This window comes from Cebus imitator, unplaced genomic scaffold (assembly GCF_001604975.1).
Source record: "Cebus imitator isolate Cc_AM_T3 unplaced genomic scaffold, Cebus_imitator-1.0 Scaffold336, whole genome shotgun sequence".
Lineage (NCBI taxonomy): Eukaryota > Metazoa > Chordata > Mammalia > Primates > Cebidae > Cebus > Cebus imitator.
Window position 1 is genome coordinate 1 of NW_016107651.1, and position 24,494 is coordinate 24,494.

Here is a 24,494-nt window from a genome sequence, read left to right on the forward strand (position 1 = left end):
TTTCTTTTCTTTTCTTTTCTTTTCTTTTCTTTTCTTTTCTTTTCTTTTCTTTTCTTTTCTTTTCTTTCCTGTCCTATTTTATAGCCCCCATTTTTTTCTTGATTTGGAAAGCCTAAAAATGAAGCTGTGATTTCTTAAAGCCCTACGAACTGAAGCTAGACAACTTAAACTTCAGAAGAAAATAATAGCAACCTATTTGCATACGTAAGCCACTTTGATACCGCCTATTGATGTATGGACTTCAGAGTAATATGGTCTATGTCAATTTTCCAGGATTTTCTTTCTTCCCTATTTTCTCTTCATAGGATATGAGATTTCACAACCTACTAAAAATGATCTTTCCTAATAACCTGGCACCTACCTTTCTAGGAATAAACCTTCCTAGTCATGAGAGATCAGAAAAAACTTGAGACCAGAGGCTCAATCATTTTCTTAAAAAATACTTTTTCTGAAAGATTTGAAAAAGAAAAGGGAAGGGGATGTGAAAGCAAAATAAATCTTAGAACCCCAAAATCACTAAGCCAAAGGGAAAAGTCAAGCTGGGAACTGCATCAGGCAAACCTACCTCACATTTTATTCTTAAATAAGATAGCTACCAAGGTAAAAAAGCTACATACCTCCCTCACAATTTGCCCATAAGGAAAATTCCTTGTGGGCAATGGACAGACACAACTCAAAGTCATCCCTCTGCTCACCTGAGACAAATGCATATGTGATTGCTTACTCTGTCCTGTTGTTTCACTAAGCCAGACTAAGGCATAAGTGACTATTCTTTACCCTCCTTTCATATCTAAATTGTGTATTCAGTGAAAGGTTAATCAGGGACTCAAAATAATGCAACTGATTGTCTCTTTGTCTACCTATGACCTAGAAGCCCCCTCTCCCACTCATAGTTGTCCAGCCTTTCCAGACCGAACCAAAACACATATTGATTGACATCTCATGTCTCCCTCAAGTGTATAAAACCAAGCTGTACTCCAACCACTTTGGGCATATGTGGTCACGACCTTCTGAGGTTGTGTCATGGACACATTCTTAACTTTGCAAAATAGACTTTCTAAATTGATTGAGATCTGTCTCAGATACTTTTTGGTTCATATCCTTTTTATTTCTAAATGCAGTTAGCAGCCCTCGGCTTAGGTTGAAAGAAAATACAGTGATTCTTAGGAAACAGGTTAACTGAATAGTTAGGATGGAATTGTTAGGAATGGAGACAGGGGAAGGAAATTCATGCTCTCAAAGATAGGAGCTAATACCAGGTATTTGAGCATGAAGGGACACCCTTATGTGTTTTTTTTTTTAACATGGCTAAAATTAGACTCTTGAGCTCTAGACCTCCCTTACCTCAGCAAAAAAAATCAGTTTCTCCCCAAGACTTCCCATTTCATTAAATGGTGCCCCTATCAATTTGTGTAGAGCCCAAAATCTAGGAGTAATTTTTAATTTTCCCGACTTCCCTTTTCCCCATCCGTGATGTATACAAAACAAATCCCAATCTCTGTTTCTCTTCTGCCACTACTCTGAGCTCTCCTCAGGTCACACCTAGACCACCCCTGGGCCTCACTGGCTCCACATGTGTGTGCCTGCCACCATGCACTGCATTCTGTGCATACCACAGGAGAGGCAGCTCCTCCCTTGGCCTCTGTACACTCTAAGGTAAAGTCTGCTGTGGCCCCTGCCCATTGCTGTAGGCTTATGTTGCACTGCTACTTGCTGGCAGTGCCTGATACTACTTGCTTGTGACAATGCTAATTCCCGCCCCAGGCCCAGTGCACTAGCTCAGTGTCTGCAACCTTTTTGGTACCAGGGACCCATTTTGTGGAAGACAAGTTTTCCACAGATGATGGAGGAATTTGGGGTCGTTTTAGGATGATTCAAGTGCGTCACATTTATTGTGCACTTTGTCTCTATTATTATTGCATTGTAATATATAAAGAAATAATTATGCAACTCACCATCATGTAGAATCAGTAGGAGCCCTGAACTTGTTTTCCTGCAACTAGATGGTCCCATCTGGGGTTGATGGGAAACAGTGACAGGTTATCAGGGTCTCATAAGGAACACACAACCGAGATCCCCTGCATGCACAGTTTACAATAGAGTTCATGCTCCTATGAGAATCTAATGCCACTGCTGACAGAAGGTAGAGCTTAGGTGGTAATGTGAACCATGGGGAGCGGCTGTAAATACACATGAAACTTCACTCACTCACCTGCTACTCACCTCCTGCTGTGTGGTTCAGTCCCTAATAGGCCACGGATGGGTACTGGTCTGTGGCCCAGTGGTTGGAGACCATTGTGCTAGCTGACACTTCCTACCCAGAATATTCCTTTCCTCCACTTCTTTACTGGCTCTGTCTAAACCACTTGTCTTTCAGTCTGACTTCAGCTCAAACCACTCCTACTCAGAGGCTCCTTCTTTGCCCTCTGAGTAGGAGATAGCCATGGGGTCATTCCCTGTCACATCACTCTACCTTATTGTTTGGAGAGTACTGGTTACATTTTGATACCTGGCTTTCTTGTTGGATGGCTTGCCTGTCTCTCTCCCTAGAATGTAAATGTGTGAGAGCAAGGACCTGGTCTCTCTTGGTGGCTCTTTCCCCAATAGCCGGAACAGTGCTGATTGAGATGGTGACACAGTGAATACCTCCCACTGGGAAGTGCATTGATGGCCTCTGACCGTGGAAGCTATCAACAGTGCCAGTATTGTTGGGCCTTCCTTCCTGCTCCCACCATTTCCCCTGGTTCTGACTGCTACCTTCCCTTGCCTTGCAGCCGCCCATGCCAACTTCCTTTCCCATCAACCATGCAGCAGCACAGCCCCATGTCCTCCCAGACCTCCTCCGTCAGCGGGCCGCTGCACTCCGTCTCCCTGCCGCTTCCACCGCCGATGGCCCTGGGCACTCCACAGCCCCCACCTGCCGCCTCCCCCAGCCAGCAGCTTGGCCCAGATGCCTTTGCAATTGTGGAGCGAGCCCAGCAAATGGTGGAGATACTGACAGAGGAGAACCGGGTGCTTCACCAGGAACTTCAGGGTTACTACGACAATGCTGACAAGCTCCACAAGGTGCGTGACGTCCCTGGGGAATGGGTAGGAGACAAAATTCTTTACCTGGTCATGGGGAGTTGAGGCACTGACTGACTTGCCAACATTGCACTAGGCTTCTTTTTGTACCAGACCCTGTGCAAGGCTTTTGGAAGACAAAAATAAATATGACTCAGTTCCTGCCTTGGAGGAGCTTACATTCCAGAAAGGGGAGAGAGTTGCATAAGCTAATACCTGCAGTAAGAGTATGAGGGATCTACTGTAGGAACAGCAGATGTGGCCCTCAGAGACTCAGAGGCTAAGTAGGATTTCCTCACATGTACAAGTGGAGAAGAGGGAACACAGAGAGTAAATAACACAGAGGAGGTCAGGAGTGGTGGCCCATACCTGTAATCCCAGCACTTTATGAGGCTGAGGCAGGTGGATCACTTAAGCCCAGGAGTTTGAGACCAGCATGGGCAACATGGCAAGACCCTGTCTCTACAAAAATTACAAAAGTTAGCCAGGCATGGTGGCCCATGCCTTGTAGTCCCAGCTACTCGGGAGGATCACATGAGTTAGGGAAGCAGAGGTTGCAGTGAGTCAAGATCGCTCCACAGCACTCCAGCCTGGGTGACAGAGTGAAACCCTGTCTCAAAAATAAAAAATAAATAAAACCACAGGGAAATGAAGTGAGAGATACCAAATTTTCTTTTAAATATAGGAATCTCAGGAACCTTGTGTGTCATGTTCATTTCATTAGCTGGTCTCTGCATAAAGCAGTCTTGCCTCAACATGAGAGGGTCAAGAGTATGAGTTACTATGTGCTTTCTGCATGCTTGTGACTTATCAGGTGGGGAGATGCTGAGTAATTCCAGCCTGTGTAGTTACTGTTGGAATATTTAAATGTATAGCAGCCATTATTCTTAAAGATTTATGCTGAGAGCCATGTAAATAGGGGAACATCCAACAAGAACAAGCTGTTGCTGGGCAGTGATTTCATGATGACTTGTAAGTCAGCATCTGATGTGCTGCAGGTAGGATGCAAGGGGGGCGGGCAACGGTAATAGGGTGTTTTAGGGCAGGACAACCATAGAGCACTCGAGTTTCCTTTTTGGGAGTGAGGAGGCATGAGTAGTAGTGGTGATCCTTTAAGAGTCTAAGTGCCAGGCTCTTCCCTTGGGAATAAAGGGCTTCTGTAAAGTTAAAGTATAGGAGTATAAACCCCACCTGCCTACAAGAACATTGCCACTTTGGCTGTGTGTGACAATTAATGCTCCGGCTGGCCCATTTAGTGTTGATGAGTTAGTGTTGATTTCACAGGTAAAGCTGGTCATTTTGCTGGTCAAGGGTTTTAGAGTAGTAGGCTGTACTTGCTTCCTGAGGGCTATCAGCGAGCAGTGGATTTGATGGTGCATATCTTCACAGACAATCTGTCCCAGCATGTTTGTGCAGAGCTTCTGCTCAAAAGGTCTGGAGCTCCCTGGAGTCAAGACCAGACTTGTCTCAGGGAGCTCTGGCTGCCTTTATTGAAGGGGGAAAATGAGAGCCAGAAACAAATAAGGGCCGCCTGAAGATTGCAGCCTCACTCCTGCCCCTTCTTGTACCCTTAGAAGTTGGGAAATAGGCATGTTGTCTCATGGCCCTCAGCCTATAAGATGCTGCACAGGTCCAGTCTTGCCTCTGACATTTTTGTGCAGCTTCTTTTTTGGTATGGGCCGAAAATCGGGAAGCGCTGACTCAGCACTTCTTGGGAAACAAGCATTTCTTTCTTCTCCTAATGAAGCTCCAAGGCGGACACATTAAGAAGCTATACAGACCCACTTGAAGGCAGAGTTTGATGCTGGAGTTTTTCTCATGGCTGTTTCTGAAGAGATACACAATGGTGCAGAAAATTGGAGATCTTGTTATTTTTCATTGTCTTTTTATTAACATGTACTTTTTATTGACCTATAACAATATATCTCTTTCTTGATTTTGATGTACATTTCCATTTTGAAAACTAAAATGGCTCAACCTCCCAGTGTGTCAATATCCCTTCACAGAATGGTTCTTAAAAGTTGTGGCCAAAAGGATTTTGATGACTTCTGGAAGAAGAGACTAATCAAAAGCAGTGTCCCTTCTCGAACCCAAAGCTTTTTCAGTACCTTGAATGTTATAAATTATTCTGCAAGTACAGTAAGTCCTCATTTAATATCATCGATAGGTTCTTGGAAACTACAGTTTTAAGCAAAACCAGTTTTTTCCTCATCAACATCACAGTGAAATGACGTTGAAGAAAATGACATTATTTGGAGGCCTGCTGTGCGTTATTTCACTTAAAGTTGCAGTTTCCAAGAACCTGTCGATGATGTTATATGAGGACTTATGGACTACATCGATCTATCATATGTAAAAATGGAATTATCAATTAAAAACCTAAGATTTTGATAGATATTTGCCATACTCATCACAAGTTGGATAGCTGTTCTTGACAACAGGGACCAAGAGACACAAGAGTTGCTTGAACTTTGTGGCGTAACATTTTGTACGTTGCATTCCTAACGTCACCCTAGTCCTCGATCTATCCTCATCCCTAGCCTTGCCGCTCAGCATTCTTAGCAGCTGCCTGAGCCTTAATCTGGGTAGAGAGTGTTCAGTTGAGCTGAAAACTTTGCTTCTCAGCGATGATAGCTGCCAGTTCTTCTGGCATGGATGTGACCCCTGTTTTGGGTGGGCCTGCTGCACGATGTTGTAGGATATGACCCTGCTATGCCCACAGTATTGAAGGACTATGTTAACTTCTCTTCCCAGGTCCACAGGGTTGTGGTTTCAAAGGCAACAACTTCCTGGTGCCATACCTCTATTCACCTCCCCCCCATCCAGGATCCTAGAGTTCTTTGTCTAACTTTACCACGAGTGGGAAGGTAGACTGCTTAGGTAAACTTCCTTTGTTTAGAAAGCTGGTGAAAAGGGCAGCCAATCCAATATCAAAGTCAAAGATCAATCACACCAGTGGAATTTTGAAAGAACTCCTCTCATGGGACAAGAACTTGAATGAGGTGGGAGTAACTCCTAGATTTAAAGTCCCCCTACCCCTTACCTATGCGAACTCCATCTCAGGACTCCCTGCCACGACAGGTGGGAGCTCACTCTCTCTCTATTTCTCTTTCTCTCTTTCTGCCTAACAAATCACTTTTCTGCAAAGCTCTTTGGGTCAAATATTTACTTGAAAAATATCACTGGTACCAGGGTCTCCTACTCATTCTTGGGTGAGTGAGATCCCAAGGACCTGGAAAAAATTCATTCAATAGGGGAACAGTGCACGCCTTTTGGGATGCCCCTGCAACCTACTCATGTCCCCTGTGTTACAGTATCATTCCCATCTGAGTTCCTTGCAGCATTGGGAATGCTTTGGCCCTTGCAGAGATGCATTGCAAGGGCAGAACTAAAAATAGATGAATTTTTAATTGCAGAGTTTAGCTGATGCAAACTGTGCCAGGAAAAGCAGAAGAGAACAATTAAACTCACAGACTATAAAATCCTAGCCTAGATATGAAGACCCTGTTTCCAAAGAGGCACAAGTAGTGATTATCACTATTAATGTTGGAATGATTGTCGAGGATCCCCAGAAAGAGCTGTTGTTTTCAGTCTTATCTTTTGGTTATGTTTTTTTCATCTTTTTCCTCCTAGTTTCCCCGAAACTTAATTAACAGATGGAGTTTCTACCAGGGCTGTACTGTAGGCTGTTGAGTGGGTTGGCCTCGAAAGCCATCAGGGAATAGATGGGCATTTGATGGGAGAGGGCCAAGCATTGACAGTTACCTGGGGCTTGCTTTAGTGAAGACCCTCTTTTGTGAGTGAAACAAAGGTGGCTTTGATTGGGCAGTCTGTGGCTTGCACAGCAGGCCTTTCTTTGGTCCTGGGCATCCCTGAGTGGTACACGTGAAGGTGCTCAGGGAGAAAACCAGTAGTATCTGGAGCTTAGATGGCTGAGATTTTCTCAGGGCCTTCTCTGTTGATTTGCTTATTACAACAGTGCCAGTGGAAGTCATGCAGGGCTTTCTGCTCTGCTTATAGTTCTGTGTCTGGGACATTGAGTGTATTTCTGTGATTGCAGGGATTCTTACTGTCTGGCCTAAGAGCTCCCTGACATCTAGGCTGAAAAGGAGAATGAGAGCTGGCAAAGTAAACTGGGATTCCCTTCCTGCACCATACTCAGAGTCTGAGCTGATCTGGATAGTTTTTGTATCAAACCCGCCTGTCTAACCTTCCCTGTATCTTTAACAAATGTCAGAGGGTGCTTAAGATGTTCTGAACATGGAGAAATAGAAAGAAGAAGGTGTGGTTTTACTCTGAAGGATTGTACGGTCAGAAATAAAAAGCTCTAGTCTTAAAATTCTAAACTGAGTCTATTTCAAGTTCCCATTCCTTAGTAATTCTTGTGTCATGTCTCTGAAAGGAGGTATTCATCTTTTACTTGAATGCTTCCAGAGAAGAGAAGCTCACTAATGGGTATACCGCACTTCTAGAAAATGTAGTTAGGAAATGTTTCTTTATGTTGAGTCAAAAATCTGCATCTGGGCTGGGTGCAGTAGCTCACGCCTATAATCCCAGCACTTTGGGAGGCCAAGGCAGGTAGATCAGTTGAGGTCAGGAGTTCGAGACCAGCCTCGCAACATGGTGAAACCCCATCTCTACTAAAAAAAAAAAATTGCCAGGCATGGTGGTGCATGCCTGTAATTCCAGCTGCTCAGGAAGCTGAGGCATTAAAATCACTTGAACCTGGGAGGTAGAGTTTGCAGTGAGCCAAGATTGAACCACTGCATTCCAGCCTAGGTGATAGAGTGAGACTCTTATTAAAAAAAAAAAAAAAAACCCTGCATCTATTTAACTTCCTACATTTAGTCATAACTCTGCTTCTGTAACCATACTTTCTTATTCCCATTTGTATTGTTATAACTGAATATCTGAGATTGGATAATTTATATAGAGAAGTGATTTATTTAGCTCATGATTCTGCGGGCTGGGAAGTTTGAGAAGCATGATGCTGGTATCTTTTTGGCTTCCAGTACAGGCTTTTATGCTGTGTCACAACATGGCAGAAGGTGGAAGCAGACATGTATGAAGAGGCAAAACTTGAAGAGGATGTCCTTCTTCATAACAACCTGCTCTCATAAGAAGTAATGCATACCTGCAAAAACCAATCTAGTCTTACTACTGCAAGAAAGACACCAAGCCATTCACAAGGGACCCACCCCCATGACCCAAATACTTCCCACTAGGCCCCACCTCCCAATGCCACCACACCAGGAGTCAAATTTCAACATGAGTTTTGCTGGGGACAAACCATATCGATAGCACACACTGAAGGAGATTAACCTTTCTCTACCATTACAGCTATCGGTTCTCATAGGAATTACCTTGTTCTGAACTAAGACCTTTGTTTTTTCTCTAGGTCCCTTCTAAGCACATAACCACGTCAGGTCTTGATTGTTTTAAGATATAAGATAGTAAACTAAATCATGGTAGGCATCCTGAAGTTTCCTTTTACAGTATGCAGAGGGAAATTCTTCGAGTGAAAGGAAAGAATGCATGATTCAGTGTCCAAGTCTGTCTTTAGGAGTTATACATTTAAAGATTAAGTAAGTGTTTTGTCATGGGCAAGGCATAATTCCAGGACAGTAAGAGCTATTCTACCCTCAAGGAGTTAGTAGTCAAATCAGAGATGCAAAATGCAGATGCAGATTAGAATTCCAGTGAGAGAAATACAACAGATTCAAAAAAATACTATAAAATCAGACCAAGGGAAGGGTCCCTGTGGGTGTAGTTAAGGAAGCCTCGCTAGTTGTCCTGGGCTGGAAGCCTGAACACCACTCTCACAGTGGATGCCTCAGAGTGTGATACTCTCAGCTTCCCTGGTGACTTGGTGATGGCCTTTGGTGTTGATGTGGACTATCCCTGTGACATGCCCAGCTGTCTGAAAACAAAGGCCACCCTTTATAGATAAGAGCAAAGAAATGTTAGTATGTCTGGGAGCCATCTCTTTTGTAAATAAAATTTAAAGACAGGATCATAATTCATGGTAAGGCTATGAACACAATTCAGGGCATGCTGTTCTCTGTGCTGCTGCATTACCAGCAGTTCATGATATCTGTGGAAGAACCAGAAAGGCCTTGTTAAAATGAGTGGACCACAGAAGTACCAACTCTGGTAGAAGGAGGCCTTTGGGAACATAAGGGGGTACCAAAAGGAGACTTGATCTTCTCAGCTCAGCTCCAGTTGGCTGATGCTAAGCAGAAGCCCCTGTGCTCTCTAGCCTGCTCGTCGGCCTCTTCTCAGCTGTATCTCATCTCTTCTGTAACCTCTGGTGGTGCTGACCACAGTATCTCTCCTCCTTTAAGTTTTTGGCTTCTAGGTTCCTACGGCCCCACTGGCTTCGGTCCTTTTCCCTGGTGCCCAGCCTCTCCTTTGGCGTGAATGCCTTTCTGGCCCTCTAATCTTCTGTTTCTCTCCCTGACTGGCCTCTGCTTTCTGATGTCATCTGTCACCTATACACTGAGGACACTCCAGCCACCCTCCTGGCTTTTAGACCTGTATGTTCACCTGCTAACTAGAACTCTTTGCTAATATGTGCAGCTGCTTCCTCAAACATGGTATCTCCAAACCCAGACTAGTTTTCTTTCTTTAGTGAGCTTGTTTCTCTTATAATCATTTACCTTGGTTAAGTCTTATTACCCCATCTTCTAAGCTGTGAATATCTGTGTTGTTTTTGCTTGCTTTCTTCCATATTGCCTGCACCTAGTCACCAAAACCTGTTGATTCTACTCATTAGTGTCTTTGGAATTTGTCCTTTTAGTGTCATAGTTCAGCCCCTTGTCATCATTGAGCTATTTACGTTAGTTTTTTACCTGGATGTCTCTTCTACCTCTTCTCCCACCAACCCCCGCCCTCCAACCTCATCATTAGTTTTGTCTCTGTAAAAACTCGAATGAGATCAGAATTATAACCTTCTTTCCCCAGTACCTCTCACCCCCACTAAGCCTCCCCTGCTCATAACTTAAAGTCCTTCCTTTTGGCCCTAGCTTCTGCTACTTCTACCTTGCCCTCATCCCTGGACTACCATTTCTCTGAAATATTTACAGGCCAACTTAAGACTCTTAGCTCCTAAAGGCCAGGAATTGCCTTCTTTATTTCTGTATCCTCAGCTTCTGGAAAAATACCTAACGTAAGCAAACAATGAATATCTGTTCACATATGTATTATTTATAGGAGTCTCGGCAGGGACTTTCTCATCTGGGCGATTGGGGCTCAGAAAAGAGGGTCCCTGGCTCCTGATGCCATCGCTGTCCTGTGGAAGGACTGAAATCATAGTTCTGATCTCCTGGGGCCCAGTGAAGGGCACTAGTGCTTTCAACTCTGTCAGCTTTGCCTTTGATTCTGACCTTAGCAACATCTCATCAAGTCTCCATCCATGTTTGCAGGCACCCTCACCTGGTCTTTACCCTTTCTCTTGCATTTATGTTATATAACAATACATGGGATTTATTCATCTCTACATCAAAACCACACTATTATATCAAATTCCTGTTTGAATAGAGCTACTTGTTATCAATGTATATATGTAATAGATTAAAGGCGTCCCCAGTTAGTTTTGATCTAGTGAAATATTTTTTAAAATGGTTCTAATTTCTTGGCTATCTATACCTACATACAAAGAGGTTTTCTGTGATACATTTGTTTATGATTAGGTACATGTCCATTAATCCTCTTATTTATTTATTTGAGATGGAATCTCACTTTGTTGCCCAGGCTGGAGTGCAGTGAAGTAATCTTGCTCACTGCAACTTCTGCTTCCCAGGTTCAAGTGATCTTCCCACATCAGCCTCCCAAGTAGCTGGGTTACAGGTGCCCACCACCATGCCTGGCTAATATTTGTAATTTTAGTAGAGACGGGATTTCACCATCACCATGTTGGCCAGGCTGGTCTAAAACTCCTAACCTCAGGTGATCCACCCACCTCAGCCTCCCAAAGTGCTGGGATTACAGGCATGAGCCACTGTACCATATAGCTACTTTCATAGACAAAGTAGTTAAAAATACTAGGTAATGAAGCCTTTCCTCCAGTGGATTTTATGTTCCTTTGGGGACAGATAGGACTGTCTCTGGAAAGAGCACTGTACATGGAGTCTGGAAACTTGGGCTCTAATTATAGTTCTTTAATTTTTTTTTTGTACTTTAATATTTTCCCATTGTCAACTGGGAATAATCATAGTAACTATAAATTGCCATTAAAAGTGTAAAAGATTTAAGTTAAGTTTAGATTTACCCCTTTCTAATATTGGTACAGAGGGATTTTTACAAGGTGACATCAGACCGTTAGGCCAGACATGTAAACCTGTAATTTACAGGATCCTAATGTAGTATTTAGAGAGCAGCTTGGGGAGTGAAATCGATTATACAATTTGGTACATGTGAAACAAGATGCAGAAAGGCTGCACTGAAGATATAGCTTTTATACTGGCAGTGTCTAAGACTCCTTTTTACCAAGACACCAGCATAAATGTCAAAAGTACCACTTTAATGCCAGTTTTTTCTTTTAGTTTGAAAAAGAACTTCAGAGAATTTCAGAAGCCTATGAAAGTCTGGTCAAGTCTACCACCAAGCGAGAGTCACTGGACAAGGCGATGAGAAACAAATTGGAAGGCGAGATTAGAAGACTTCATGATTTCAACAGAGACCTTCGAGGCATGTTTATTCATGTTCTTTCTACCTAAACTAACTGTGTAGCTAAAAGCATGACTTCAGGGCCAGAGTGCTTTGCACTCAGTGCTTTGCAGAGGTAGACTAGATGCTAGTCTACCTGTGTTGGATAATCTTGTATATTTCAACCATCTGGGGAAGGGAGGAGGTGCTCAAAAAGCAGAATTGTTATTTTCTGCCTTGCGGGTTGTAGATTGCAGCATTGAGCTTTGGAAGTGACAGCCTGTATGCGTGAGTCTGTTGAAGGAACAATTCTGTGTGTGGCCCCTTCTTGCTTTAAAAGTACTAAACTGTGATTCATGACTATGAGAATCCGAATGTTTGAAAAGATCAATGTTGGATGCACAACCCTTTCCACATCAGGCTGTCATTTGATAGCACTCTTTGAAAGGCAGCACTTAGGCTGGGCGTGGTGGCTCATGCCTGTAATCCCAGCACTTTGGGAGGCCGAGATGGGTGAATCACGAAGTCAGGAGTTCAAGACCATCCTGGCCAAGATGGTGAAACCCTGTCTCTACTGAAAATACAAAAAAAATTAGCTGGACATGGTGGCGGGTGCCTGTCATCCCAGCTACTTGGGAGGCTGAGGCAGAGAATTGTTTGAACCCGGGAGGTGGAGGTTGCAGTGAGCCGAGATTGCACCACTGCACCCCAGCCTGGGCAACAGAGCGAGACTCCGTCTAAAAGAAAACAAAAAGGCAGCACTTAAGTCTTGCTAGGTGTAGTATAGAAGACAAAGCTAGACATATGTTCCTCTGGGCGAAAAAATTACCACAGTTGTGAAATAAAGAGACAATAAACTTGCTCAAAGATAGGAGCCACTTGCTGCTAGATTTTGGCAATCTCCAATGTGCACAATGAGTTAACCTATAAATGTTACTTCACTTTCAGCCAAACCATTTTAAGTTGCTTCATGTGTCAAAACACTCAATATCCTGATCGTACCCAGTAGCTAGATCCCACCTTTTCTGTTCCTATAAACCCTTTTGGGTTGAGTGTCATCTACATCCAGTGAATACTTGTTGAGTTGGATTATTTATTGAATAATTTAAGATTTACCAAGTGGTTTGAGGAAACATAGAACTTGCTGTGTACAGTCTTCAATGCATTAGGTCCTTTTGACTTTTTTCGGTATTTTTTAATTTTCGTTTCTTTGATTCTAAGATACAGAGAGCTGTCACTGGCTGAAATATACAGCCGATGATCAAGATTAGACTAGGGCTGGGTTTGGGGCCAAGGAGACTGCCCTTGTGAACCCTTCAAATCAGAGGTTTGCTGGAAGCAGTGAGGTGGTTTTTCTCAGCACCTATCCCTAGCTGCCTGCTGCTGTTGCATATCCTTTGGTATTAGATGGCATAAAGACACAGTGGCATCTGAAGCCTTTTCTTTTGATATTTTGGGACACAGTTATTGTCTGTCCCCAAGTTGTTCCATTTGGGGCTCCTGCCTGAGCATCATTTCCTCCCTAGCGCCTCGGCTCCCGCATGAACATCTCTTCCTCCCCAGCTCTTGGCACCTATTTCATTTCTCAGTTAGATGATGACTTCAATCTGTATACGTTTCTTTTTTTTTTTTTTTTTGAGACGAAGTCCTGCTCTGTCACCTAGGCTGGAGTGCAGATCTCGCTCACTGCAACCACTGCCTCCTGAGTTCAAGCAATTCTCCTGCCTCAGCCTCCCGAGTAGCTGGGACTACAGGCGTGCGCTACCATGCCCAGCTAATTTTTGTATTTTTAGTAGAGACGGGGTTTCATCATGTTGACCAAGATGGTCTCGATCTCTTGACCTCGTGATCCACCTGCCTCGGCCTCCCAAAGTAATCCGTATACATTTCTTTGTAATCATTTCCTCTTTGTTCATAGATCGACTGGAGACTGCCAACAGGCAACTATCCAGCAGGGAATACGAAGGGCATGAAGACAAAGCTGCAGAGGGGCATTATGCTTCCCAGAGTGAGTCTCCACATATTTATTTATCCCACAATTTGCTTGTTTAAAAATGGGGGCCTGAGGGAAGAATCATATTAGTTTCTTGTAGGTTTTGTACTGTTTTCTTTTTGTTTGTTAATTTAGCCTACAACCTGTTGGCCTCAGATGAGGCCCGCCTAGGTCTGCCTGAGACAAAGCTGAGGTCACTATGTGTTGCTTCAGTGGTTTTTATTCTGTCCTGACCTACGGTTTCTCTTTGTCTCTCTATAATACACTTCAAGCACTGGCAACTTCACAGCATGTCCTGGCACTCACTGCTTCAGATAAGTTATGACCCTTTTTCTCATAACTTATCTGAAAGAAAGAAAGGGAAGGAGGCCTAGTGGTGGGGTTTGGTTATCTCTGGGCAGGTTTTGTCCTCATGTAGGTTGTAGAGTTCTAGACTGGTTGCCCCTGGCCAATATGCAAGCCGTCTAAGTGATCGCATTATATGTCTCCATGCGTGACACTCATTTCCAGAAGCCACTGAGCCCATTTCAGCCAGCAATAATGAACAGTGGCTTTGTAAGCGTTGATTTATTGAGAGAATATTTTATTAATTGTAGCAGAGGCAAATGATAGAATTAAATGGATTTTGAGAAAGCATTGGTCAAGGTTTGAATTTCTGCATGTTCATTGCACTAGCCAGAAATCTAAAAATCCAACTGTCTTTTTTTAAGCTTTTTTGAAAATTGAATTCATATCTATATCATAATTCCCAATAAGATTATGAGTAAGTGCTCGCAAAGTTAAGACAATTCAGAACAACAAAAAGTAATGTATTCAGATACTAGCCATCTGTCTTAAGATAGTGGTCTTCTGATGTGTGGGTTCCTCAATGCAGCTCTACATTTTAAAGAATGGAAAATTTTTGGTTGAATTTTCTAATTTCCAAACTGGTTAGGTTTAACTCCTGTGTGTGCCCCATATTGACTCATGATTGCATTCCAGCTATTAATACTAGCTCCATTTTTTAAATCCTGTTTTTTGCAAATGGACACTAATACTATCTAGAGCTTTTGCCTGGGATTCCTTTGTGGTCTCAGATGATTGGCCCTTTGTTCCAGATTCACATGAAAGGCTCTATCAGCACTTTGAATTACTTCCTTTTGTAACAAAATTTATCTTATATCTCTTCCTATGGGTACAATAGATCTCACCTCGGTTTCATTTGAAAGGTGAGTTGTCGTTACTACTTGCATTTAGGATTGTGACACATTCCTTCTGGATGACTGCATGCCTAGGTATAGTAAGTGTCTTTGGCAGATATGTCAGCAATGCCAGTGTTGTGCACTCTGTGGATATTCTGCCTTCTTGTCAGGGATGTAATTTGATCACTTAGTTCAGGTCAAAATGGAAAAGCCAGTTAATTTCACCTGATGGGCATTGTTCTGGCCTCCCAGCCAATGCTGGTACAGAGTAATGAGGTTTGGTGCTCTGTGAACTCAGAAATGTTCTTCAGAAAGACTTTAACCTTCTGGCTCAAAGCTGAAAGATCAATTATCAAGCAAAGAGGCCCCTCCAGCTTTACAGGGAATTATTTGTTCTGTGCAAATATGCTCCACTGTGTTCCAAAGGCAAGAGAGACCACAGGCATTTTTCAACTGCTTAAAGGTATCTCAGTGTCAATGTGTAATGTAATTGAATCTAGGCAGAGCATTTCAAGTAGGTTTGGTAATCGTGATACCTAACCAATTTTTCTACACCTAATCTTTACAGAACACTTTGTGCCTTCACAGCTTTATAATTATTTACATTAGTTTTTTTTCTCTCCTAGTGTGGCCAAGGGATAAAACCAAGGTGTTATTTCAAATTTATAGTTAGATTGTTTTCTTAGTGAGTTGTAGGAATTATTAGGTAAATCAGCATGTCGCCCACATATATATGTTACAGATATTTTCTCCAGTTGTTTTATATCTTACAGAATATGTTTTTAAGTGACCATATTTATGCCTTCAAGGTTTTCTGTCTTGCTTAGAAATACTTTTTACCCTCCCAGATAATAGTAATATTCACCAATGTTTTCTTCAAATATGAGTATGATTGCCTTGTTTACAAGGCACATATTTAGGAAACTAACTTGGGAGGCAGAGCAGAGGAGAAATTGATGAGGGACTATCCTAGAGGCAAGGAGGCTAGTTAGCAGGTATTTCAGTTCAGCATCTGGGGAGCAGATGGAGAGCTCATGAACTAACCCAGTAGAAATAGCAAGGAAGAGTAGGGGACAGACAAACAAGTGACAAATTTGTTGGACTTGGTTGACCAATTGAATAATGGCAGTGAGGGAAAGGGATGTGACTGGGGCATCTAGATGGATGATCACCCTTTACAGATAAAATGCAGGAGGAGCAGGTTGGGATTAGATAATGACTTAATGCTTGAACGTATTCGTCATCTCACCTTGCAGCCCAGAGCTCAGTGAGCAGGTATAACAATAGGTGCAAAGATACTCAGCAGGTTGGATGGGTGGTGCTCTCTGTCAGGCTCTTATTTTAGCATGTGGGTACAGAATGGCAGGCATGAATTATTGCCTCTCTTCCTAGTTTTTAATGTGTCTCATGATCTGTGTATTTGTTCAGAAACCCTATTGTTAGAATAAATTTCTATTTCCTAGTGATTATAATTATAGCTATTGCCCACTTAAGAGAAGCCATCCTTTTCAAGTAAGTTTTTTTGTGATGCTAGCACTTGATTAAGAGAAAGGCAAGACTGCAATAAAAGTTGTATCTCGGGGTAATACATACCAAGAAGTCAAGGTTAGGTTGTGAAGCTCCTACCAGCCACTTTGGCAATGAGAGAGTCACAGGGAAGGGGGAAGCAGAGAATAACATGTTCAGCTTTTTTGCTAGGTATTCACATGGAAGCTAGGCAACCAAGTGTAAGAACACCCAGAACACCCAGCCAACTCTTGCAGTTGAAGCAGTAGGTGGGACTTGAAAGATCTCCTAGTTAATGGAGGGAGGAGGTCCTTCCTGGCCAGATTTAAATATTTCCCTCTGCTCAGGGTACTTTTCTTCTAAAAACTGAACTCTGCTCTTAAGTTGGAGTTTCATGAAGGCCTTGGTGAACTGCCTGGGTAATTACTACTTGATTCTAAAGATTGAAGTGGACATTAAACAGGCTCATTGTGTCCCCCTCAGTCATGAGGTTTGTCTATAGGAAAAATCTTGAGGAATTAAGTGCTTAGGAGCTTGATGCCCTTGAGGAATTTTTTTGCCCTGTCACCTCATGGTATTGTAACTTTCTTTTTGGAGGAATTTAGCTTTTTGTTTGTGTGCGAGTTTTCTGGTCTGGCTTGTTTGTTTTTCCAAATGCTTTTATAGCTTATAGGGTGGTGATGTCAAAGTCAAATTGCTCCTGAAAAACAGGGCCTCTAGCCAACTCCTGTTTTGTTTGATTGTGAGAAACTCGAGCTTCTTTGTCCCTTAACTAAGGTTCTCATTTTTCCCATTCATTTGTCACATACACACATGCACACCAGAGGCAAGTTACTGTCTGCTAAAGGTAGAAACCCTGGAAATACCTCTTACCATTCTTAGCTGTGTCTTCTCATGGAAACTTTTTAAAACTGTTTCTTTCTGAAAATGGATAGCTCTACAGAATTCCCATCAGCTCTAGGACAGAAAGCCAAAAATAAAATATTGGATGTGAAGAAACTGAACTGGTAGAAATGAAATTTCATTTTTTGGGGGTTTTTAAATAGATGTGTTGGAGCTTTGTCATATTCTTGAATTGAGTGGGAAGTGATTAGCTCTGGCATGTTTGTGTTATGCCAGGATAAACCCAAGCCATGTTTAAAGGTTGCACAAGAACTTATCTCCATCGCTTTGGGATTTGCTAGGCACTCCAGGTTAAACATAACTGGTTAAACTTAAGTCTATGTAAGTTAAGATTCTGGCTGTTAAACGATGCACCTCTCTAAGAACAGAAGATCCCTTGGACATTCAATGATTTGTTTTAAAAAAACATATTGATGAGTCACGGATGTAAATGAGTCAGAACTATATGCATTTGACTTCCCTTAAAATTCTTGCAGGTTTAAAAATTAGCAGAAAAAAATGTGTTGGACTGTATTGCTTTAAAAATAATTTACCACTTTCAGCGTAGCTGGCAATCATCATCTTACCTTTAAACCTTATGTTAGCTACTTTAGTTTTCTGTCTCTTACAGAACCTAAAAGAGACTAAAATAATTTTCTAAAGGAAAATCCCTGCTGGTTTTTGTATTTCCATAGGTCTTGTGTGAACCACAGATCAGAAATTAAAATGACATAAGCATTTATTCTGTTGACCCACATAGAGCATAAGGAGATTATTCTGAATCCTCATTAGGTTTCATTACATCAGATGCTGTGGTTTTCTATCAAGCATCATTAGGAAGGAAGACTACATGTTGTCACACGTGAACATACTGTTTTACCACCTCTCATGGCCAGCCAGCATTAGCACTTGCGACTCCCCCTGACTCTGGTCTGGGCTCCTTGGGGCAGAGCTCCTGTTCTAGCACTTATTCTGTATCCCGTAAGGTCATGATTTATTTGTGTGACACTCCACAATATGGGAGAACCATAGATGTTCTTTACCAGTATTTATCTCCCACCCCACTAAAACCCCTTGCATCTTCATGTACCTGGCATTCAGTAAGTTTATTGAGAAAATGAATAAAAGTGGAAAATCCTAGTGACAATAGGCTTGAAATTATCTTTATGCAGTATCAGTATCAAAATAATCTTTTAAACTCAATATTCCAGTCATGTTGAGAGAAACCTCAGGTAATCCTCTGTTACTTCAAGACATTAGGGCAAAATTATTAAACAAACTACTATCAGAATAAAAGCGATTTAAAAATAGCTGAATTTCTTTTTTAGCATTCTTTATTCTTTCCCAGAGTAGAAGAATATCCAGGTAATGGGAGTCTTTCATTATTCAGAACAATAGTATTTCTCAAGAAAGTTGATGTTAGTATCAACCATTTTTGGTTCCTTTAACCACTTCTCATTTTTTTAAATTGTATTTTGGGCTCTGGGGTACATGTGTACATCCTGTATCCTGCAGGATTGTTGTATAGGTACATACATGCCATGGTGGTTTGCTGTCTCCATATCCGCCACTCCCCTTCACCTACATCAGGCATTTCTCCCAGTGTTATCCCTCTCCATCCTCCCTGCCCCCCCGCTGTCCTTCCCCTTGTCTTCCCTCCACTCCCCCACCTAGCCCAGTGAGTGTTGTTCCCTTCCCTATGCCCAAGTATTCTCATTGTTCATCACCGACCTATGAGTGAAAACATGCGGTGTTTGGTTTTCTGTTCTTGTGTCAGATTGCTGAGAATGATGGTTTCTAGACTCATTCATGTCTCTACAGAGGAAATGAACTCATTGTTTTTTTACTGCTGCACAGTATTGCATGGTATATATGTGCCACATTTTCTTTGTCCAGTCTATCATTGATGGACATTTGGTCTTTGCTATTGTAAACAGCGCCTCAATGAACATACATGTGCATGTGTCTTTATAATAGAATGATTTATAATCCTTTGAGTATATACCCAGTAATGTGATTGCTGAGTCAAATGAAATTTCTATTTCTAGATCCTTGAGGAATTGCCACAGTGTCTTCCATAATGGTTGAACTAATTTACACTCCCACCAACAGTGTAAAAGTGTTCCTTTTTCTCCCCACCCTGTCCAGCATCTGTTGTCTGCAGATTTTTAAATTATTGCCATTCAAACTGGTGTGAGATGGTATCTCAATGTGGTTTTGATTTGCATTTCTCTAATGACCAATGATGATGAGCATTTTTTCATGTTTGTTGGCTGCATAAATATCTTCTTTTGAAAAGTGTCTGTTCATATTCTTTGCCCACTTTTGAATGGGTGTGTTTGTTTTTTTCTTGTAAATCTGCTTTAGTTCTTTGTAGATTCTGGATATTAGCCCTTTGTCAGATGGGTATATTTCAAAAGTTTTTTCCCATTCTATTGGTTGTCAGTTTACTCTAATGATTGTTTCTTTTGCTGTGCAGAAGCTCTTAAGTTTAATTAGATCCCATTTGTCTATTTTGGCTTTTGTTGCTGTTGCTTTTGGTGTTTTAGTCATGAAGTCCTTGCCTGTGCCTATGTCCTGAATGGTGTTGCCTAGGCTAAAAAAGAAAACTACAGGCCAATATCCATGATGAACACTGATGCAAAAATCTTCAATAAAATACTGGCAAACCAAATCCAACAGCACATCAAAAAGCTTATCCATCACCATCAAGTAGGCTTTATCCTGGGGATACAAGGCTGGTTCAACATACTCAAGTCTATAAACGTAATCCACCACGTAAACAGAACCAAAGACAAAAACCACATGATTATCTCAATAGATGCAGAGAAGGCCTTCAACAAAATTCAACAACGCATTATGTCAAAACTCTCAATAAACTAGGTATCAGTGGAATGTATCTCAAAATAATAAAAGCTATTTACAATAAACCCAAAGCCAATGTCATACTGAATGGGCAAAAACTAGAAGCATTCCCTTTAAAAACTGGCACTAGATAAGGATGCCCTCTCTCACCACTCCTATTCAGTATAGTATTGGAAGTTCTAGCCAGAGCAATTAGGCAAAAAAAAAAAAAGAAAGAAAGAAAAAGAAAAGAAATAAAGGGCATTCAGTTAGGAAAAGAAGAAGTCAAATTGTGCCTATTTGCAGACAACATGATTGTATATTTAGAAGACCCCATCGTCTCAGCCCAAAACCTCCTTAAGCTGATAAGCAACTTCAGCAAAGTCTCAGGTTACAACATCAATGTGCAGAAATAACAAGCGTTCCTATACACCAGCAACAGACAAACAGAGAGCCAAATCATGAGCGAACTCCCGTTTACAATTGCTACAAAGAGAATAAAATACCTAGGAATACAACTAACAAAGTATGTAAAAGATCTCTTCAAAGAGAACTACAAACCACTGATCAAGGAAATAAGAGAGGACACAAACAGATGGAAAAACATTCCATGCTCATGGTTAGGAAGAATCAATGTTGTGAAAATGGCCATACTACCCAAAGTAATTTATAGATTCAATGCTATCCCCATCAAGCTACCATTGACCTTCTTCACAGAACTGGAAAAAAAACACTTTAAACTTCATATGGAACCAAAAGAGAGCCCGCATAGCCAAGACAATCCTAAGCAAAAAGAACAAAGCTGGAGGCATCACGCTACCTGACTTCAAACTACACTACAAGGCTACAGTAATCAAAACAGCATAGTACTGGTACCAAAACACAGATATAGACCAATGGAACAGAACAGAGGCCTCGGAGGCAATGCCACACTTCTACAACCATCTGATCTTTGACAAACCTGACAAAAACAAGCAACAGGGAAAGGATTCCCTGTTTAATAAGTGGTGTTGGGAAAACTGGCTAGCCATATGCAGGAAGCTGAAACTGGACTCCTTCCTTACACCTTACACAAAAATTAACTCCAGATGGATTAAAGATTTAAACATAAGAACTAACACCATAAAAACTCCTTCTCATTTACCCTGCTGTGGATATGCTAGAGGTCAGAATTGGCCTGGTATATAAAGGTTTTTTGTTTTGTTTATTATGAGATGGAGTCTCACTCTTTCACCAGGCTGGAGTGCAGTGGCATGATCTCAGCTCACTGCAACCTTCACCTCCCCAGTTTAAGTGATTCTTCTGCCTCAGTCTCCCAAGTAGCTGGAACTGTAGGCATACACCACTACACTGAGCTAATGTTTGTATTTTTAGTAGAGACGGGGTTTCACCATGTTGGCCAGGATGTCTAGATGTCTTGACCTCGTGATCCACCTTCTCGGCCTCCCAAAGTTCTGGGATTACAAGCATGAGCCACTGCACCTTGCCTATTAAGGTTTTGGTAGCAACTGGCCAGGTACTCACAGCAACCAACCCATAGGCCATGCTGGACACTGCAGATCTGTACCATGGGCAAAGGGGAAGGATTGTCCAGGAAACCTGCCAGAGTAACATCATTTTGATCAAGTAAGTTGTGTTAACTAATTCTCCTGAAAGATGACCCTTCCATTTAGTAGGACTATGCAGTTAAGTTTTGTAGGTCCAGACTCCAGAAAATTGTCTTGGATCAGTTGACACATATCCTGAGTCCTGGTGTCTCATAGACTCAGAGATCTGAAGTTAAATGCTTAATTGCCTCCACCTCTATTTCCGTTAAAGTAATAGGAAATAGAATCTCCTATTCTGGTGGCTGAATCTCCCAATTTAGCCACCAGAACTCAGAGGGCTAACCAGGGATAGGAAATGTGAAGCAGAGTTTATAAAATACATGTATTCTGCAACACTTCTCTCTGCCTTCTTGCATCTATTTTGGCATGTACCTTCTCCAGAAGGACTTGCCAACTTTCAGGGTAGGGGAGTGGGCTGTGTTCCCAAAGAATGGCTGTGTAGTTTACTGAGCCTCGCTGACTTTGGAAAGCAAAGCATGTGAGTGCTTAAGCCCACTTGATCAACCTTGACAGGCAGCACTGAGAGACTTCAGACCTACATGACAACCAGAAGTGCACAGTGCCTGCAGGGCATCTGTTTATTTCAGTCAAATCTCCTCTCCAAGTGTGAAAATTAATGTTACTCAATTTAGGATCAAGTTAGGCTCCAATTTGCCATGCTTAAAGAATGGAGCTGATTGAAGAATGCCTCTTGGTCATGTGTTGTCTGACCTTTAACAACTAAACATGGGTTATGATTTTCATGTTGTTGGTTTTAAAATTATTTATTTGTTTGGCTTTCCTGTTATGTATAAGGTTGAAGAATCAAGCATCTTAAACTTTTTAATATTCCTTGCACTACTTAGCCAGATAGGTAGATGGTATAAGCACAAAATGAAAAACATACTAAAATCCATTTGCATTTCCTCTGGCATTAGGGAACCCTTCCTTTCCCTAGCAATTCAGAACCAGGAAATCCACGTTCCGGCCTAAGATTAAATTAAATGGCAGTTGCTTAGGGAAGAGTTCCTGAGATACGGTTAGATCTTCCTTTTATATACTCCCCCAGCACTGTGTACTTTTTTCCTCTGTAAACACTCATCACAACTATAAATAAGTAATTGTTTGGATAATCCTTTTTTATCTTCCCTCACTAAACTGTACACACCATAAAGGTAGGGGCCCTGTCTGTCATCTTCACATTGCAGTTGCAACTCATTGTATTTTCAGAACCTGGCATCATGCCTGGCACTTAGAGGCATTTAATAAATATTTTCTGGACATCAAATGAAATGATCATTATCATTTATTCCAGCAAACAGTCATAGACTATCTACTATCAACTCACTATGTTTTAGGCCACAAGTCAGCAAACTCTCTTAAGGGCCAGCAGGTAAATATTGCAGGCTTTGAGAGCCACAGCAACTCAACTCTGTCCCTGTAGCCCCAAAGCCACCATAGATGATCCATAAACAAATGGGCGTAGCCGTGTTCTAATAAAAACCTTATTTACCAAAACAGGCTATGAGCTGGGTTTGGCCTGCAGGTCATACTTTGCCGACCTCAGTTCCAGGAACTAGTCATGGAAAAGGAAGAAGGAGGAGAAACCCTAACAAAAGGAGAAAATATTGAAAGAGGATGCAAAATAAAGAACATCAAACGTATTCCCTACATCTTACTTCGTAAATTGCCTTAATGTATAAATCAGGATATAATTGTTATTTTCTTTCTTAATCCCACGTCAGGGGAAAATAATTACTATCATTTTAGAAAAACAGTGAAAACTGAGACACAGAACACAGTCAAAAATTTTAGTTACCTAGTGAGGATTCAAAATTAGCTAATGATGGAGATAGGGCTGGGCAGGTCTGTCCCTGTGGTTAGCCATAATAGTTCATTGGCTGGAGAGTGAGGTCTTAGGGGTGCCTCTCCCAGTGGTGCCATAAATTCTCACCATAAGCATCCTACTGTGAAATGGGGCCTACAGATAATAGGTATCAGATTTGGAGAGTACCTTAAAGGTTAGAAGTGTGGTTACCAGCAGTGCACGTGTCTTCAGAACCAGAGCCCAGTAACCAGCCATCTGATGGCCACCATAAGTGACAGTGTCTTTGGAGGCTGTGGATCTGCTGGTTAAAAGTGTATCCTCAGGTGGAGTTGCAGGTTTGCTTCCAGTTTCCATCCTTCAGGTCCTGCCTTGTTCAGGCCAGCCGGCTGTGGTCATTTAACAAAGGTAACAGCTGCAAACACTAATTGAACACTAACTGAGCACTTAGTATGAGCCAAGCACTCTGCAAGCTTCCACAGGCACATTGTCTCTTCTCCTGTTCCAAACAAACGTTGGAGGTAAGTACTGCAGGTATTTTACAGATGGGGAAATTGAGGCACAGGAAGATTAACTTGTCCATGGTCTTACAGCCTGATAAGTGAAGCAGACAGATTTTGAACCCAGGTCATTCTGATTCTGGAGCCCAAACTCATACTGAACTGCCGTGGGGAAGCCACCTTCTACAGATCAGGCAAGCAGAGAGATGTTGGAATGTAAAAGGTGGCAATGTTGGACTCCCGGTGATTTTAGAGCTCATTAGTGTAGCATTCACAGTTTACAAAGAAGAAACTGCAACCAGAGTGATTGACTATTTAATGGCTAAACCACAACTAGAATTAGAACCTCCTTTTTCTTAGTTTTTCCTTCACCTTTTCCAAAAGGTCAACTCTCTTGGCTCTGGGATTGACTGAGGATTTCAAGTTTTTACACTGCGAAGGATCCTTGATGGTAAATGAACAAAGTTT

At 41.9% G+C, this 24,494-nt stretch overlaps 1 protein-coding gene across 1 annotated transcript in view; it reads left to right on the top strand.

The window, feature by feature from the left end:
- The first annotated feature begins 2,667 nt into the window (after window positions 1-2,667).
- LOC108287090 (angiomotin-like protein 1) overlaps window positions 2,668-24,494 on the top strand; it is a 56,868-nt gene continuing 35,041 nt past the window's right edge. The window contains exons 1-3 of the mRNA XM_017505258.2: window positions 2,668-3,066; window positions 11,607-11,751; window positions 13,628-13,717. Of these exons, the coding sequence (XP_017360747.1) occupies window positions 2,668-3,066; window positions 11,607-11,751; window positions 13,628-13,717 (634 nt within the window). The remainder of the gene's footprint in view (window positions 3,067-11,606; window positions 11,752-13,627; window positions 13,718-24,494) is intronic.